At 40.1% G+C, this 19,388-nt stretch overlaps 1 protein-coding gene across 1 annotated transcript; it reads right to left on the bottom strand.

Annotated features, from left to right (window-relative positions):
* Positions 1 to 351: 351 nt before the first annotated feature.
* On the bottom strand, positions 352 to 13,728 carry zgc:165507 (uncharacterized protein LOC561188 homolog). Its single transcript, XM_063004662.1, has 4 exons — positions 13,515 to 13,728; positions 7,484 to 7,627; positions 5,495 to 6,295; positions 352 to 793 (listed from the first exon to the last, which is right to left on the bottom strand). Exons 1-4 carry the CDS (start codon positions 13,726 to 13,728, stop codon positions 531 to 533), a joined length of 1,422 nt encoding a protein of 473 aa, XP_062860732.1. The 3' UTR covers positions 352 to 530.
* Between the last annotated feature and the right edge of the window lie 5,660 nt (positions 13,729 to 19,388).

Raw genomic sequence — 19,388 nt, 5'->3', positions numbered from 1 at the left:
AGGAAAATGTCGAGTTTAAGGATACAGATTTCTCCACGAAGGGTGTCGAGTTACAAATATTTTGAGTGTAAGGCAAGGCACCACTGTATTTTTTCAGCCAATGAAGGTTCACACCGATTTACCTGTTCTTGACCCCCAGCACCTATTTTTCATAAAATATTATGCAAAGGCAAATTCGGTCAACATGTTGTCGTTGTCACTTGTTCCTCAGCATGAAAAAAATGCACCTATATGTGAATTTCCCACGTTAGCCGAAGAACGCTCCAGGCAGTGTTTAATAGTTTTAATATGTATAAAAGGTGCCCAGTGTGAACATACCCAGTTTAATCACAATATTATTTAACTCTCATAAACTGCCCTGTCCACATTTTTTGAGTGTGTCTTAAAGCTATCTAAATACCAAGTGGTCGTATGGTGCATATAAACACAAAGCAGTAGTGTGGATAACTTTCCTAGCTGTTCGTTGCATCACAAACCCCGCCGGTACACTGTCCGTAGCCGTGCTGCTCCTGATTTGAGTTTGAGGTAGTTTAAATGTTCGTTTCCCTCTGAACGGCATCTTCTACCTTCTTATTAAGTTCTTCGAAGGCCTGTGCATTTTCCTCTGTTTGATCATGCTCTCGGTCAGGCTCTTCAGTCTGAGCCTGGTTGTACTTTTCTAGTTTGCCTTCTCGCTCCAGCAGCCGGTAGTTGATGAAGTTGCCGATGAAGAGCCAGATGCTGGCGAAGATCACCACAGAGCCGCAGCAGATGTACATGTACTTGTAGTTCTTAGTGACATCCACGAGTTTGCCTGTAAGGCAACAATGACATAAAATAAATTCATTGAACATAATGTCAAATATAATGACATAACATTTATGTTTATTTATAGTATATTATATGGGTTTAAAGTCGTTCTGGAACCAATGGGAACTCCTAATTGGAGTCCTAATCCACTGCAGTGCATCAAATAATTTCCATTCAACTCCTCATACTTATTGACAACTACAGCAGCCAATTTACTCAACAACATTTTTGGCAGGTGGCAGAAAACGTTTTGCAGAAGTGAACAGAATGAGAGTGCTTGGGACTAGGGAACAGGACAACAGTGAAATCACGTGCTAGGCATAAAAAGGTCATAAAAAGGTGTCAGGCTGTAGGACGAGTGATTTGGGTGACGAGTAAACATTAAAAAAACAACATGACTAATTACACCGATCAGCCATAACATTAAAACCACCTCCTTGTTTCTACACTTACTGTCCATTTTATCAGCTCCACTTACCATATAGAAGCACTTTGTTGTTCTACAATCACTGACTGTAGTCCATCTGTTTCTCTGTATGCTTTGTTAGCCCCCTTTCATGCTGTTCTTCAATGGTCAGAACTCTCCCAGGACCACTACAGAGTAGGTATTATTTGGGTCATTCTCAGCACTGCAGTGACACCGACATGGTGGTGGTGTGTTAGTGTGTGTTGTGCTGGTATGAGTGGATAAGACACAGCAGCGCTGATGGAGTTTTTAAACACCTCACTGTCACTGCTGGACTGAGAAATATATCCAGCCAACAGCGCCCCGTGGGCAGCATCCTGTGTCCACTGATGAGGGTCTAGAAGATGACCAACTCAAACAGCAGCAATAGATGTGCGATCGTCTCTGACTTTACATCTACAGGATGGACCAACTAGGTAGGAGTGTCTAAGAGAGTGGACAGTGAGTGGACACGGTGTTTAAAAACTCCAGCAGCGCTGCTGTGTCTGATCCACTCATACCAGCACAACACACACTAACACACCACCACCATGTCAGTGTCACTGCAGTGCTGAGAATGATCCACCACCTAAATAATACCTGCTCTGTGGTGGTCCTGTGGGGGTCATGACTATTGAAAAACAGGGTGAAAGCAGGCTAACAAAGCATGCAGAGAAACAGATGGACTACAGTCAGTAATTGTAGAACTACAAAGTGCTTCTATATAGTAAGTGGAGCTGATAAAATGGACAGTGAGTGTAGAAACAAGGAGGTGGTTTTAATGTTATGGCTGATCGGTGTATATGCAGTTAGCTTGCCCACCCCTCCAGATAATTATGTGTTCTGTGGGAATTTGTGCCCATTCAGTTAAAAAAGCGTTTGTGTTTTCAGATACTTGTTGTTCATGGTTGTAGGAAAGTTATGCATAATAAGATGTTATGCAATTATTTAGTAAAAAGGAAGCAGTAAACTTGAAGCAGCATAATCACAAATATCAACATGAACTTATCAACAGATCTATGCTGGGTTGAATGATAAAAAAATAAAAAACAGCATTTTTAATTATCATAATTATCAAACAACACAGCAGTGTCAGTGAAACATTTATTCAGATAAACTGCAGAACTGGTCTTTGTGTTCAGTCACTAGGGAAAGGGACAAAATAAAAATCACCAGCTAGGTGTGGAATTGGGTCTCTGCTGTCTCAATGTAACAGTGGCTCAGCCCACTGTTCAATGAACAAAGAGGAGAGGGTACCCTGTGTTCTATTGGCCACTTGGAGGCCTGCGAAAGCAGAAGAGTGCCCCCAGTGCAGGATTTGTCCCGTCAGGGGTTGGGATGAATAGTTTGCCCAGGGGGATGTTCCCGGGATAGGACTCTTGACATTGGTCAGTCAAAACATTAAACAAAGAATTAACAAATCCCAGATTCTTCTCTTTTTTGCATTTTACAAAGTGTCCCAACTTTTCTGAAAATCTAGTATTTTTAAAGTCAATTTTTAAAATAATTTAAATATGTTTGAACTACTATTAACAATATTGTTAAGCTCACGTTTGGTGTGTAACAATCACTGGAAATAAACATTTGAACATTTTGGTCAGAAGTGTTATAAGGCTTTTGTTGATAAAACATGCATACTGATTACATTCAACTTTGTTACGTTGGTCTAAAGCAATCATTTTTTATGTACATTATTGATTATAAATTTACACCGATCAGACATAACATTATGACCACCTCCTTGTTTCTACACTCACTGTCCATTTTATCAGCTCCACTTACCATATAGAAGCACTTTGTAGTTCTACAATTACTGACTGTTGTCCATCTGTTTCTCCACATACATTTTAGCCTGCTTTCACCCTGTTCTTTAATGGTCAGAACCCCACAGGACCAGTGATGGCATAGTTACCTTGAAAAAGTAATCTGATTACTGATTACTCCTTTAAAAAGTAACTTAGTTACTTTATGGATTACTTGATTTTAAAAGTAACTAAGTTAGATTACAAGTTACTTTATTAGTTATATAATGCGGAATATTTCAAAGATATTCCTTTGCAATACTTAATCATTTGGCTGCCAACTTGTGTGTACTGATGAGACTCAATTGAATCCGAGAACATGCTAGTGTGAATGCATGGAAAACAAATTTTAATTTTCTTTCAAGAATATGATACAGACTGACCAACACTATTACGCTAAATCAGCATTGAAAATTGACTTTACTTTTAATAGCCTTCTACAATGCTGGAGCTTCTTAAAATGGAAGATTTTCTTTTAAATAGAAGTGTTATTTACCTGCTATTAAATTGTTTTCCAACAAAATCCGCCCAATTTGGCGGATAATCGCCCAATCTGGCAACACTGGAATGCGCAGAGCCAGCTGGCGCTTTTACTCGTAGCGCGCCACGAATACTACTAAATAGTACTACTGTACTTCTGTAATTGTGTTGGTGGTTGACATTCATGTTGAGTGTATTACTGCACTGTTTTGGTGAAGAACTACTCATCTGAGGTGCGCTGCTCCTGCGTGCAGAAATGCTTCCGCAAAAAAATTGCCGGCAAAGCGGTGGTGGGGGGGCCAGGGGGGTGGCCGAAGATTACTTTATGGTGGCCATGGCAACCACTGGCCACCCCCTGGCTCCGCCCCTGCCAAGAAGAAAGCAAAAATATCTTTTCACTAAGGAAAATGACAAAAATAGTAACGCACAGTAACTTGGATAAGTAACTTTAATCTGATTAATAGATTACTCGTTACTGAAAAATGTGGTCAGATTAGAGTAACGCGTTACTAAGTAACGCGTTACTGACCATCAGTGCACAGGACCACCACAGAGTAGGTATTATTTGGCTGGTGGACCATTCTCAACACTGCAGTGACACTGACATGGTGGTGGTGTGTTAGTGTGTGTTGTGCTGGTACGAGTGGATCAGACACAGCAGTGCTGATGGAGTTTTTAAACACCTCACTGTCACTGCTGGACTGAGAATAGTCCACCAACCAAAAATATATCCAGCCAACAGCGCCCCGTGGGCAGCGTCCTGTGACCACTGATGAAGGTCTAGAAGATGACCAACTCAAACAGCAGCAATAGATGAGCAATCGTCTCTGACTTTACATCTAAAATCTAATAGAGTGGACAGTGAGTGGACACGGTATTTAAAAACTCTATCAGCGCTGCTGGGTCTGATCCACTCATACCAGCACAACACACACTAAAACATCACCAGCATGACATTGTCACGTGATGGCTCAGTGGTTAAGGTACTAGACTAGTAAACAGAAGGTTGCCGGTTCAAGCCCCACCACCACCAAGTTGCCACTGTTGGGTCCCTGAGCAAGGCCCTTAACCCTCAATTGCTCATCGTGTTCCGCTCCTTGTGTAAGTCGCTTTGGATAAAAGAATCTGCTAAATGCTGAAAATGTAAATGTCACTGCAGAGCTGAGAATGATCCACCACCTAAATAATACCTGCTCTGTGGTGGTCCTGACCATTGAAGAACAGGCTGAAAGCAGGCTAAAAAAGTTTACAGAGAAACAGATGGACTACAGTCAGTAATCGTAGAACTACAAAGTGCTTCTATATGGTAAGTGGAGCTGATAAAATGAACAGTGTGTGTAGAAACCAGGATGTGGTTTTAATGTTATGGCTGATCGGTGTATGTAGTCAGCTTTAGAACTTTTGGCACAAGATAGATAGGTAAGCACAATATTTTTGGTGCATGAGCTTATCACACATTGTCATTCCTAGTCATCTAACCCAAACCCTATTAAAACCCTGGAGTGAGATACACTAAAGAGTCCACACAGAGAGTAAGAGGCATGGAGGATCTGGAGTGATTTTGTTCTGAGAAGTGCTATTAGATGTCTTGCTCTTTATTTTTAGATCTCCTCGAGCGTTATGTAAAAGACTCAGTGTTGTTATGTTGGCAAAGGCTAGCTGCACAAAGTACATGCATGAGTGACAGAAACTGTGCCACATGGTTTCCTTTATATATTTTTAGTGCACAGTAGTTCCCCTTATTCGGATGTGTTTTAAACTAATCACATGCACAGAAGCAGCTGTATGTTACAAAACCAATGAAACTGACAAAACTGAAAGCATCATAAACAAATTAATAATAAGATCTGATAAACAGTACAATGTACACTGAATCAGTAAACACTGCTCACCAAAGCACAATCACAGTCATTGTGGGAAAGTATTAAATGCATGTATCTAAAAGAGTTAAAACACAGATATATCAGCAAACTCTTACCTGCCAGTGGTGGTCCAATAAGCACAGGGCAGCATTCCACAATGGTGGTAAGGCCCACAGCACTCGAGAACCTCTGAGCTCCTACCAGGTCCATTAGAGTCTCGAAGAGCACGGCACTCACCATGCCGAAGGCAAATCCAAAGAACACAGCATACACCACCATGCCAGTGTACCCTTGTGCCAGTGGGCATAGTACATGACACACACCATTATAAAGAACAGCAAAGCTAAAGAAATACTGGATCCTTGGGCGCACCCAGCGTGAGTTGGCCACCAGGCCCATTGAGGGTCGTGCGAACATGTCCACAAACGCCAGGATGGAAAGCAGAAAGGCTGCTGAGTACTCATCCACACCATTGTCTCTGGCATAAGGTGAGAGAAACACTATGGGGGCGAAGAAGCCTACGAACATAATGACGTTTCCGGAGAGGTAGATAAGGAAGCCCCGATGCTTGAAGAGTGAGAGGTCAAGGTATTTGTTGATCGTCTGCCAGGCTGTAAGCTTTTCAGTCTGGGCAGCTGGAGCATCTTCTAACTTTTTGGTCTCGTTTTTTTGTGGCAGCTGAGGGAGCGGTCTCATGAGGGATCCGGCCACGCAGCAGTTAAGCAAAAGTCCTCCAAGAATGAGGAAGCTGCCCCTCCAGCCAAAAGCATTGATAAGGTACTGGTTTAAGGGTGCTAGGGTGCTGAGGAAGACAGGGCTGCCTGCCATGGCCAGGCCATTGGCGATGGGACGCTTCTTGTAGAAGTACCTTCCAATCATGGTCAGCGCTGGCTGAAGGTTGAAGGCGAGACCAAAACCTTTAAGAGGATGAGAGTAGTTATATTCATTTAATTCTCATATTTGTTTGAATCAAGTCAAAGGGTCAAACTTAACCTCTTTTAAAAACGGTATTATTATTATATTTATTTATTTTAGACTAGGGACACACTGCTAGGTACGTTCAATCAAATATGTGGTGCATTCAATCAAATCTAATTTTGTTAATTAGGTTGTTCGTATTTCTATTTTAATGTGGCCTATATGAGACACCAGTCAAAGATATTGCACTAAACCTTAGGGCTGTCTCTAGGGTAGGGCTGTCAGAAAAATTTCACTATGAAATACTTAATAATTTGCATTTATTCATTTATTTATTCAGTTCCTGCTTAATAATCCTCATTAGGATCTCAGTGGGCCTGAGCCTACTTGGTAACACTCGGCATAAGAAATAAAAATAGCCCTGACAGGGGCCGCTCAGGTGGCGCAGCGGTAAAATCACACAGAGCTGGGATCTCGAATACATCGTATCGACTCTCAGCTCTGCCTACCGGATAAGGCTGAGCGGCCACATGAACAACGATTGGCCTATTGTTCAGATATGGGCGAGACTAAGCCGGATGGGGTCTCTCTACCATGACTGGTGCAATTACGACCTCTGCTGGCTGATTGATGGCGCCTGCACAGAGATGAGAAAAGAGTGCTCTCAGGGTGTGTCTCTCCATACACAGTACTGAGCTGCACTGCACTTGTCAAAGTGCAGGTGATAAAATGCATACAGCATGCTGCCCACGTGTCGGAGGGGGCACGGGTTAGCTTCGTTCTCCTCAATCAGAGCAGAGATCGGCATTGGTGGAGAGGAAGCATGACACAATCGGGCAGTTGGACGTGCTAAAAGGGAGAAAATGCATAAACAAAAATATATTTAAAAAAAAAAAGCCCTGACAGGTCAACAGTGCATTACAAGGCATCACTCACTCACCCATCCACTCACTGGCTCACACCTAGAGTCAATTTCACATAGCCAGTACACATACTAGCATATTTAAACAATTATTTAAGAAATATTATTTTAATCTAATCAGGTGTTTTACCTCATTAGAACCCATTTATAAGTACCTTACATATGGAGTCATTGTATTTCTACTGTTACTGCCTGTTGACACAATTTAGTTTTTATAAAAATAGCAATGAACAATATTTCATCAAGTGTTTATTTGTTCACTCACCCCCGATCACACCTATACAGATATAGAGCTGCATTACGGTGTTGCAGAAAGAGGCGGCGATCATGCTCAATGCACACAAGATCCCTCCCACCATCATTACTGGCCGGCAACCATATGTGTTTATCAGTATACTGCTTATAGGACCTAAAATAGACAACAACAAAACTTGATTGTTTCTTGTTCTTGTTCTTATGACTTACAAAATACAACGTTATAATATTAGCTGAAGTTGATGAGTTTATTTATGTGAAGTTCAAGAAAAAAAAAAATAATTTCAATAAAAAGTTGGCAAGGTGGGCTGGTACATTCGGTATATCGTCTTTGATTCCTCATACCATATGAATTTTGAACACTGGATTCCAGGATTGTCTTACAGGCTGAAAATACTTCAGGTCAGTTGCTATACTAACGTTATAAGCAAACTGGAAGCAGAGATATTTAAAGTCGTCCACTTTTCTACAACACTTTTCTACATAATACTACAATATTAAATACACAATAAAAATTGTATATATTGCAACTGTTTCATGTGTGCTGATACCGTCATTTTGTGGGGCCAAGCAAAACTTATAATACTCAAACCTGGATTATGAATAAGCCACAGACATATGAAAAGTCACTGTCATAAAAAATATAAAATACAACCCCAAATCAGAAAAAGTTGGGACAGTATGGAAAATGCAAATACAAAACAAAACACAGAGTTTCTTACATTTACTTTGACTTTTATTTGATTGCAGACAGGATGAACCGGAGATATTTCATGTTTTGTCTGTTCAACTTCATTTCATTTATTAATAAACATCCATTCCTGCATTTCAGGCCTGCAACACATTCCAAAATAAATTGGGACAGTAAAGCATTTACCACTTTGTAATGTTGCCATTTCTTTTCACCATTCTTCCTGCAAACCTGTTTTAAGATGTGCAACAGTACGGGGTTGCCGTTGCATTTTTTGTTTAAAAATTCTCCACATATTCTCTATTGGGGACAGGTCAGGACTGCAGGCAGGCCAGTCCAGTACCTGTACCCTCTTCTTCCACAGCCATGCCTTTGTAATGTGTGCAGCATGTGGTTTTGCATTGTCTTGTTGAAAAATGCATGGACGTCCCTGGAAAAGATGACGTCTTGAAGGCAGCATATGTTGCTCTAAGATCTCAATGTACTTTTCTGCATTAATGCTGCCATCACAGAAGTGTAAATCATCTTTACCAAGGGAACTGACACAGCCCCATACCATGACAGACCCTGGCTTTTGGACTTGTTGCTGATAACAGTCTGGATGGTCTTTGGTCCGGAGCACACATTTGTTCCAAAAAAGACCTGGATTCATCTTACCACAATACACGTTTCCACTGTCTAATGGTCCATCCCAAATGCATAAAAGCCCAGCGAAGTCTACATTTTCTAGACTTTCAGCTATTACAAATGTTCTTCACCAAGTCTCACTGGGACTCGGTGATAGTGGTGGATAGTGGTGGGACTCGGGATAGTTCATTTTATGGACTCGGGTTAATCTGAGTCACTCAGTAATGTAATCCGGTTCACTTGGGTCAGTTGAGTCACTTGTACTGACATTCTGATTGCGATTAATTTACTGCATGAAAATGCATCCAAATATCACTTGTCTTCCGTGCACTCATCTTCTGTAAATAAATCCTTCTCTCTTAATTCTCTTGGCACCTCACACTTCTCTTGTCAGTGACAAGTTGACACTTTTTTCAAAGTGGAATCTTGATCATGCGGGAGAGGGGGGTGGACTCACCTACCATTCAGATCGGTATATTAATGGGTCAAGGGTTTAAAATGACCATGGGGGCTATGATACTTCTTAAGTGGTACAGTACTAAAGTAGCCTGTAAGCATTTGCATTTTAATAATAATAGAACTATATTTTGTTGTTGTTTTGCTTACAAGAAAATATGCTGCATTACTAATCTATACCTTGACTACTGATAATAATAATAATAGCATGTGCATAAAATCAGCCACATAACGAACACCAGTGTGTTTAACCGCTTGTTTATTGGAATATTTAACTTATTACTTAGATTCACGGACTGGGGTAAAGTCGGTTCAGCCAAATCATCTGAGTCTGCGGTGTTTCGGTGAGCTGCTCACTCGCTCTGTGTACTTAACAGCAGCCAGTCAGAGGACTCATAGGATCCGGGTTAATTGAGATTTCGGACTCATGATTCCTGATTCAGTACAAAGATTCGAATCATTAACCCGAGTGATTCAGGAACCGCCCAGCTCTACTCGTTGAAGGGGAGAGGTCATTGGGTAAACTGAAATGAGACGCACAGGCCCTGAAATGATCCCTGCTTGCAGAGGATTATAATGTAACAGTCCTTCATGCTCTGGAGGTTGATAAAGTTGTTGGCAGGTGCTTGTCCCTTGCTAAAAGTAACACAAGGTTCTAAGCTGAATAAAGTCATTTTAAATCCCTGAAATATTATGAGTTCATATATTTTCTTGCATTTTCCATTCTGATTTGGGGTTGTGTATTTTATATATTTATAACATAAAATGTAACTTATGTTGGCTGTGAAACAATTAAAAATGCAACACATTTGTTTGTACGCTTCTGCAAATCATATTAGGTGGTAGTTTCGTTTCTGCGACTGCTTATAACGCTCTACTGTATATAAAAGCACTGTGTAGCAGTGGTGGCTTAGTGGGTAAAGAATTGGGCTATTAGCTGGACGATTGCTGGTTCAAATCCAGGCTCTGCCATGCAGCCACTGTTGGGTGCTTGAGCAAGGCCCTTAACTCTGTCTGCTCCAGGGGTGCCATACAGTGCCTAACCCTGCGCTCTGAGCCCAGCTTCCAAACAAGCTGGGATATGCAGTAAGAGAATTTCATTGTACTGTACACGTGTGTATGTATATATGACAGATAAAAGCACACTTCTATACTTCTTCTTCAAAACAAAGAAGATAAAAAGTATTGTGTCTGGCTGCTACTCTTGTTATTAGCAGAGAAGCTAGAACACAGGATAGCAGATGAACTTCTATTTTATTTAATTGTTTGTTTATGCTTAAGTGCACAGATTATTGGTAGTCTGTATGAAAAAGGGACAATAACAGCATTGTGTAGCAAAACAAAAGAAAAAAACTATTGTGTCCTGTCAGATTTTTCTTTAAACTGGCTGCTACTCTTGCAGTTAAGAGGGAAGCTAGGACACGAACCATAGGGAGCAAATGAACCATAGGAAGAGTCTAATTATTTGTTTATGCTGAAGTGCACAGATTCCTTGTAGGCAATGGGTGTCAAACTCATTTTCACCGAGGGCCACATCTGCATTATGGTGGTCATCAAAGGCTGATTGTAACGTATCCTGCCGTGATTGCAGTCTTCATTTTAAGTCTTGGACAATTTGTTGTTTGTCTTTGAGGCTAAATTCTGTGTTTGGTGTCTAAATGCCAAATTTATACTGTATATTTATAATATAGATCTACATTTATATTGTACTCCTTTACCACAGACACAGCCTCATAACACAAGAGACGTACCAAACTTGTATTCACTTTCCCATCTTTCATTAAATTACCTTCCTTCTGTCTCAATTTTCTCTTCTTGTACATTTTGGGTTTATTTGTCAATATTTCTCAAAATCACTTGTTGGAAAACTGCCTCAGTTAAACACAAAATGTAGAAGCACGGCCATCTAGTGGCGGGATGCGGTCACTTTGCGGGTCACAAAATCGACATACATTGTAGGAGATGCAGTTTATGTACGATTTTAGAGTGTATTTTAAGACAATCATACGTCTTATAAGCTCTTGCAGGCCACATAAAATGACGTGGCATGCCGGATTTGGCACATGTGTTGTAGGTGATGAGTTCTTAGTCTGTATGAAAAAGGGACAGTTTTTTAATGGGGACAGGTTTCCTAACTTTTTTCTTATAAATGTTATTGGAAACATAATTTTAGCCATGTGACTAGCTAGAGCACAGGTCCCATAATATAAACCTTTTATTTATTCCTTCACCTTCAGTAAGCCAGCCACGGTGTAGCCAATGCCTATTCTGGAAACACTGAACACCAGGTCCGATTTATCATAATAATGTTATTTATGATAAGACAGGACTATTGGAACATTGGGTTGAAAACTAAAGATTTTCTTGGCCAGTAAATGAAAGCTGAGTGCTGGTTTGCGCTTTCTATTTACAGCCTTGGCAGAAAATCAATTGGTAGGCGCTGTTAAGAATGTCATACCTGATGATTTTTATTGTGGATACACTCACTGCTGACAGGATAGGTAACAAGTTAATCTGTGTGCAATGGACTGTTCAGCTCCAGATCTTTAAAACGCAAGGTTCATTGCACACTGAAGGACTGGCATTATTGAAACATGAGGCGAAACCTGTTGCCGGGTGATATTAAAGATGCACAACAATGTCAGTGCTTTCTATGTTTAATCAGGCTTACAAAAGTAAGTTGATTACTTGTGTGCATGTAAGCAGAAACGTGGGTTGAGAGCTTGTTTTAACAATGTTAACGTAACCCTAAAACAATGGAGTACAAACAAATACAACACCAAATCAGAAAAAGTTGGGACAGTATGGAAAATGCAAATAAAATAAAAATGCAGTGTTCCTTACATTAACTTTGACTTTTATTTGATTGCAGACAGTTTGAACCTGAGATATTTCATGTTTTATCTGCTCAACTTTATTTCATTTGTTAATATACCTCCATTCCTGCATTTCAGTCCTGCAACACATTCCAAAAAAAGTTGGGACGGGGCAATTTAGGGCTAGTAATGAGGTGAAAAAACTAAATAATGATGTGATTCCAAACAGGTGATGTCAACAGGTGATTGTAATCATAGTTTGGTACAAAAGCAGCATCCAGGAAAGGCTGAGTCTTTGATGAGCAAAGATGATCAGAGGATCTCCAGTTTGTCAACAAATGTGTGAGAAAATTATTGATATGTTTACAAACAATTAACCTCAAAAAAGATTGGAAGGGATTTGCATATTTCTCGTTTTACAGTGCATAATATCATTAAACAATTCAAGGAATTTCAGTGCGTAAAGGCCAAGGGCACAAACTTAAGCTGAACGCTGTGATCTTCGATCCCTCAGATGGCACTGCATCAAGAACCGCCACTCAACAATAGCTGATATAACCACATGGGTGAGGGATTACTTTGGCAAACCTTTGTCAAGCTTTACAATACACAGTTACATGCACAAATGTCACTTAAAACTTATGAAGCCTTTTGTTAACCATGTCCAGAAGCGGTGTCAACTTCTCTGGGCTCAGAGGCATCTAGGATGGACCATCACACAGTGGAAATTTTTTTTTTGGAACAAATGGATGCCATGTGCTCTGGACCAAAGACGAAAAGGACCATCCAAACTGTTATCAGCAACAAGTCCAAAAGCCAGGGTCTGTCATGTTATGGGGGCGGTGTCAGTGCCCTTGGCAAAGGTCATTTACACTTCTGTGATGGCAGCATTAATGCAGAAAAGTACATTGAGATTTTAGAGCAACATATGCTGCCCTCAAGACGTCATCTTTTCCAGGGATGTTCATGCATTTTTCAACAAAACAATGCAAAACCACATGCTGCACACGTTACAAAGGCATGGCTGTGGAGGAAGAGGGTACAGGTACTGGACTGGCCTGCCTGCAGTCCTGATCTGTCCCCAATAGAGAATGTGTGGCGAATTTTTAAACAAAAATGTGACAACGACGACCCCGTACTGTTGCACATCTTAAGACGTGTTTGCAGGAAGAATGAGACAAAATAAAAGCTGAAACACTAAATCACTTGGTATCCTCACTGCCAAAACATCTTTTAGATGTGGTGAAAAGGAATGGCAACATTACAAAGTGGTAAATGCTTTACTGTCCCAACTTTTTTTGGAATGTGTTGCAGGCCTGAAATGCAGGAATGAAGGTTTATTAATAAATGAAATGAAGTTGAGCAGATAAAACATGAAATATCTCAGGTATCCAAATATTTTTTTCCACAAGAATAACCACTTTCTTACGCCCACCCCTTCATATTTTTACCTCCGGCATACATGACGGCCAGCATTATCGAGGAGATCCAGGCAACTTGGCTGTACGATGCATCAAAAATCCTCTGGATGTCTTTGAAGAAGACAGTAGTGGCCTTGGGAAAAGCATAGGAAAATCCAATGGAGATGAAGGCCCCACACACAACGACCCAACCCCAGTCTCCATCAGGAGGGGGAACGGCTTGTGCTCCAACAGGGGGTGGCATTGTAGTCCTTGATCTATAGGATGAGAAAGAGAAATGAGAAAAAAAAACATCATATATTAGTATTAGGGCTGTGTTCAATATGTGCTTACATAAGGACATATATGCTTTGGTAGTCTCAGCAACTGTTGAAATCCAGAAATTGAATAAACGTAAAATTTTTTATATAGCGGATGTAAAAAGTATTCATTCCCCTTGCCTTGACATTATTCAGACAGTGCCTTTTGTCACTTATTGTTTAAATCTTTACCATCCAACTCAACAAATCCCATTTTTTAGATATCTTCAGATTCATGGTTTTGTATGCGAGACCTTTCCTTGTCTTCCAAGTTTACCAGATTCAAATATTTTGGATACGATAAAGTATCCACATACTATAAAGGGCTTAATTTTGTGTCTCTACATCAAATTGATTCATTAAATGCTGCACCCAAAGCTTTGGTAGAAAGATATAGGAGAGACAAAACTAGGGTGACCATATTTTGGTTTTTAAAAAAGATGACGCCTGGTTCGGGGACGGAAGGGGGGGAGGGTTATTTAATGTCGTTGGTGACACCATGGCAATGTGTATGGGGTAGAGGTTTAAATAGTTGACAAATGAGTCAATAACCATCCAGCTGTGTTACTGAACTTTAATAAATGTACAGCTGCTCTTAAACAAGGGCCTTTATGGTCAGATAATCTTATTCCTTCACATTCAGCTTTAAGCCCTAAACAATAATAACAACAAATTAAAAAACAGTTGTCACCTGTAAATAAAAATCCCTTTATTTTTTAGTTTCTTTGATGTATTGTACAATCGTATCAGCCGACTTATTAGGAGTGTTTTTAACTTTAATTTGATTCACTTTAATTACTTGCTCCCATCAGTAGAAACCCAGCAAGCAGTAAGATGTGTCTTCTAGTGCTTGCTGAGCAATTTTCACAGAATGCAGCGCCATCACGGTGTTAACAAGAGCCTCTGTGTTAGTTCGTGCACGTGAAAATCAGACTTATTTTAACAAAACAGATGCACTCTTAAAAAGACCTAAAAACAAACCAATGCAAAAACATACACACAGAATAGCGAGTGCAGACGAGTAAAGCCGAATCCCGGACATTTTTGGTGATTTAAAAATCCCGGCCGGACGCATTTTTTAGGTCTCAAAAAGAGGACATGTCCGGGAAAAAGAGGACGTATGGTCACCCTAGACAAAACTGAATTATGGGACAAAATTCGACATTGTGTTTATCTGTGCTAGACAGGGATGAATTCAATGTAGAATCCTGCACAGTACACATATAGCTTAGACTTTCAAAAATAAATGAGGACCCAATTTGTGATCATTGTCAGCAGGCCCCAGCATCATTAATTCACATGTTCAGGCTATGTCCATCACTATACAATTACTGGTTATATTTTTGGTACACCACAGATATAGTTCAGACACATACCAGTCCATCTCCTATTATTGCTACTTCTTATTACTGGAATATTCCTAGATATAAATTAGACTTTATTGCTTTTGTGACTCTCCTAGCTAGAGTCACCAGTTCCTCCCACACATCATTAGATGAACGCTAGAAGGTTCCACTAGTTCCTTTAATAGGCTGTGGGGATGTTTTCTGATCCATGCTGAGAAAATACTGTTTCTGACAGTCCCAATGTAATTCCAACTCTAGACCAAGACAATATAAGGTACCACTGAGGTTTCCTCCTTTTTATTTACCTGTTTATTTATGTGTTTATTGTGTATTTATTTATTATCATTTTATATATGTTTCCCTCTTAATTTACCTGTATTTCTCTATCTCTTTTTTTAAAATGTCAATCGTTATGCTACTACTCCGTTGGTTTTTTTTTATGTGTCATGCCTGGGTGTTTTTGTTTTGTTTATGTATGAATGATCAAAAAATAAATCACTAACATTCTTTATATTATATTACCCAGAAAGGCAGTTAATCAACAACACAATAAAGTGTGCAAAAAGTCAAGGCGTCTAAAAATCTTAATTATGGGTTTTCAGCTGGGTTAAAATTATACATTCTGTTAATTAAATCATTCATTTAGTAATAAAGATCTTTAATGTAATTTACCTTTAAATCTCTTACTGATTATGATTGACTTTAACTTGCCAAGTGCCAAGTTCACGCTACAAAGGCAATGTAACTCTGGACAATTAAAACACAGAATCCCCACTAAGCTGGGCTGTTTGGTGTTATTTAATCTTTCTATCCAGTGCTGACAACTCAGAGAGAAAAGGAAAGCTAATCTGTACCAAAAACATTCAGCTCCAGATGTCATGTTTTCATTACAGCATGTGAAAGCTCATGTCTCTAAAGTCTGAAGATACGCCTGTGTCAGTGGTTCATTCACACATATGCCAGAACCATGCCATGGGCACTGATGCACCCACATACCAAGACAGATTTTGGATTTCAAATATTTGGCTGAATTAATTTGTCCCTGCCACTGAGAAGCACCCAACAGTAATGCCTGTTTGCCAAGCTCTATGAAGGTTCAAGGTTGTGCCATCCTACTTCTCTTTCAAAATAATTGAGGACACTGTGACCCTTAGATAATGTTTTGTATGTTTGTCTTCGAGTATGACTTGCCACAATTCATTGATTAATTAATTTTTCAAAAATATATTTTGTCATCGTGGGTGATGAAGTGTAAATTGATGGTAAATTGAGGCGTCTGAAATGTTCTTGCACTGGAGAAGGGCTGCCACTAACGACTATTTTTCTCTCAATTAATCTAGACTATTTTATCGATTAGTTGATTAATCTAAACGATAAATTTTCTCCAAGAAATTACATTGAGAATCTCATTTAAGCTTCTTTTATTTTAAGAACAAACTGTATGGCATAATAATATGACACAAAACTGGATGTAAACAGGGTTTATGTCCATATTATCAAATTCTCAAGTGCTCCATATTAAACAAAGTGCAACATGTGTTTATGGCGCTCCGTACACAAAGCAAAGTGTTTAAACTTATAGCAGAAATAAAATATTTAGAGGTGAGCATGTCTCATTAAGTCCAACGTACAGTAACAACAGAATGTGCCCCGATTCTAATCTACACATTCACTCAAAACTTACTTCAAATTCTAAGCGATGTAAACACAGTGACAGTGGTAAGTGTTTTACATGAGAAGCTTTTTGCTCTTTGAGTGCCGCGACAACCACAAAAATCGCGAGCCCAACGCAACAAAGTGCGCAGCGGTCTAACTGAACTCACTAAGAAATACAGTATTTCAAGATCTCCACGATTAAGAAGCATGAAAAAATATAGACGTGCAACATGGTGCTAGTGCTGCTGTGGTACCATCAAAGCTGTGCAGTGTGCAAAACACATTTTTGTTGCAAAAAGTACATAAAAGAATGGTTTAAATATCCAAACTGTTACTTTATGCTATGCTAGTAATACAATAATAATAATAGAATTTTATTTATAAGCGCCTTTCAGGTCACCCAAGGACACTGTACAATTCAAATATGAGCAAAAACAAAACAAATAACAACCAATAAGGTACATTATAACAGATTAATACAGGGAACACAGAACAGCACAACAAGCCAGAGAATCAAGTATAAAAGGAATAAAATAAAATAATAACTTTAAAAATAAGAAAATAAAAAGATTAAGAGACCAGGAATAAAAAGAGTACAGAGGTTAAGATAAAAACTATAAACTATGGAATGCAGTCCTAAAAAGATGAGTTTTTAAGTGCTTCTTAAAAACAGATAGTGATGAGCTCGTGCGGAGGGAAAGTGGCAAAGAGTTCCATAATTTAGGACCTGCCACACACAAGTCTGGTTGATGGAACAGACAGTAAATGGGCATCAGCAGACCGGAGTGAACGTGCAGGACAGTATGGAGTGAGCAGGGCAGAAAGATAACTGGGGGCCAGACCGTGCAGAGATTCATAAACCAAGAGTAGAATTTTGTATTGTACTCGGTAATGAACAGGGAGCCAGTGAAGGTTTTGCAGTATGGGGGTTATGTGTTCCCAGGGTTTAGTGTGAGTAAGAAGTCTAGCTGCTGAATTCTGGACATACTGGAGTTTTTTTAAGCTGCTGGAAGGAAGCCCAACCAGCACAGAGTTGCAGTAATCCAGTCGATAGGTAATAAATGCATGAATAAGGGTTTCAGCCACAGGGTCAGTGAGAGAAGGACGCAACCTGGCAATGTTCTTTAGGTGAAAAAAAGCTATTTTTGTGATGTTATTGATGTGAGCCTCCAGGGAAAGTGTAGAGTCCAGAATCACACCAAGGTTGCAAACCTGAGTCACTGAGGATGTGATAAAACCTGGGATAGATAGCGTGGGGTGAGCAATTTTCTTCAGAATGGAAGGAGAAGCAATGAGAATGGCTTCAGATTTACTGCTGTTTAGTTTAAGGAAATTTTTGGTCATCCAGCTGTTGATATCGGCCAGACAACTGACCAACGAGTCAGGGGGCAGAGAGTCAGAGGGCTTAGTGCAGATGTAAATCTGAGTGTCATCTGCATAGCAGTGAAACTGTAGTCCATGCTGTCGAATTATGTCACCAAGTGGGAGTAGATAAATGATAAAAAGAAGGGGGCCAAGAACCGAGCCCTGGGGGACACCAGAAGAGAGAGAGAGGACATCAGACCTAAAACCGCCTATCGAGACAAACTGTTGCCTACAGGTGAGATAGGATCGAAGCCATGCTATTGCCATATCAGTTATACCAGTCCAGGTCTCCAACCTATGCAGCAGAGTATCATGGCAGACTGTGTCGAAAGCAGCAGTAAGATCAAGGAGAATGAGTATGTTCACTAGACCAGAGTCGACTGCCAGAAGTAAGTCGTTCATGACCCTTGTCAGAGATTAGATATGGGCTGGTAGCTGTTAAGATCGTCCGGGGCGAGACCAGGCTTCTTTAGGACTGGAGTTATAGCGGCCAGTTTTAAGCTAGGAGGCACAACACCAGGGCCGAGGGAAGAATTTATAATGTTGGTGATTAGTGGACAAAGTGATGCAAAGCATGCTTTTACCAAGGGTGTAGGCAAGGGATCAAGAATGCAAGTAGTAGATTTGGAGCACTTAATAATTCTGCTAACTGTATCTTCATTTATAGGGTTGAATGTGGGCAAGCAGTTAGTAGCCGGGGGACCGGCTAATGTAAGAGAAGTAGAACAGATAATAGCCTCGAGCTCAGAGTAAATGTTGTCAATCTTCCTTTGGAAGAATGCCAGGAACTCAGTACAGAGGGTTGATGACTCAGTACAGTAGCAGGCTGCAGTAGTTTATTAATGGTGGCAAAAAGAGCTCTTGGGTTCCCCTGGCATTTGGTAATGGTAGACGAGTGAAAGTCAGCCTTTGCCTTAGTTAGAGCATTTCTATACTGCAGGATATGATCTTTGTAAGCAACTGCATGAGCTGTCAAGTTAGTTTTTTTACTAAGTCGCTCCAACTGACGACCTCTTGCCTTCATGGACCTAAGCTCTTGTGTAAACCAGGGGGCAGAGTGGCGGAATGTCACAACCTGAGTTTGTAGCGGGGCATGCTGGTTGAGTGTAGCTGACAGGATATTGTTATAATGTTGAACCAAGCCTTCAGAAGAAGTTAAGGTCAGTGGAAATGAAAACTGGTCAAGGGTATTTGAAAGGTCAGTTGGACTGACTGTTCTAGTATTCCTGAAAGTGATA

This window comes from Trichomycterus rosablanca, chromosome 1 (genome assembly GCF_030014385.1).
Source record: "Trichomycterus rosablanca isolate fTriRos1 chromosome 1, fTriRos1.hap1, whole genome shotgun sequence".
Taxonomy (NCBI): Eukaryota; Metazoa; Chordata; class Actinopteri; order Siluriformes; family Trichomycteridae; genus Trichomycterus; species Trichomycterus rosablanca.
The sequence above is the reverse complement of the archived record's forward strand: the minus strand, read 5'-3'. Positions and strand labels throughout refer to the sequence as shown.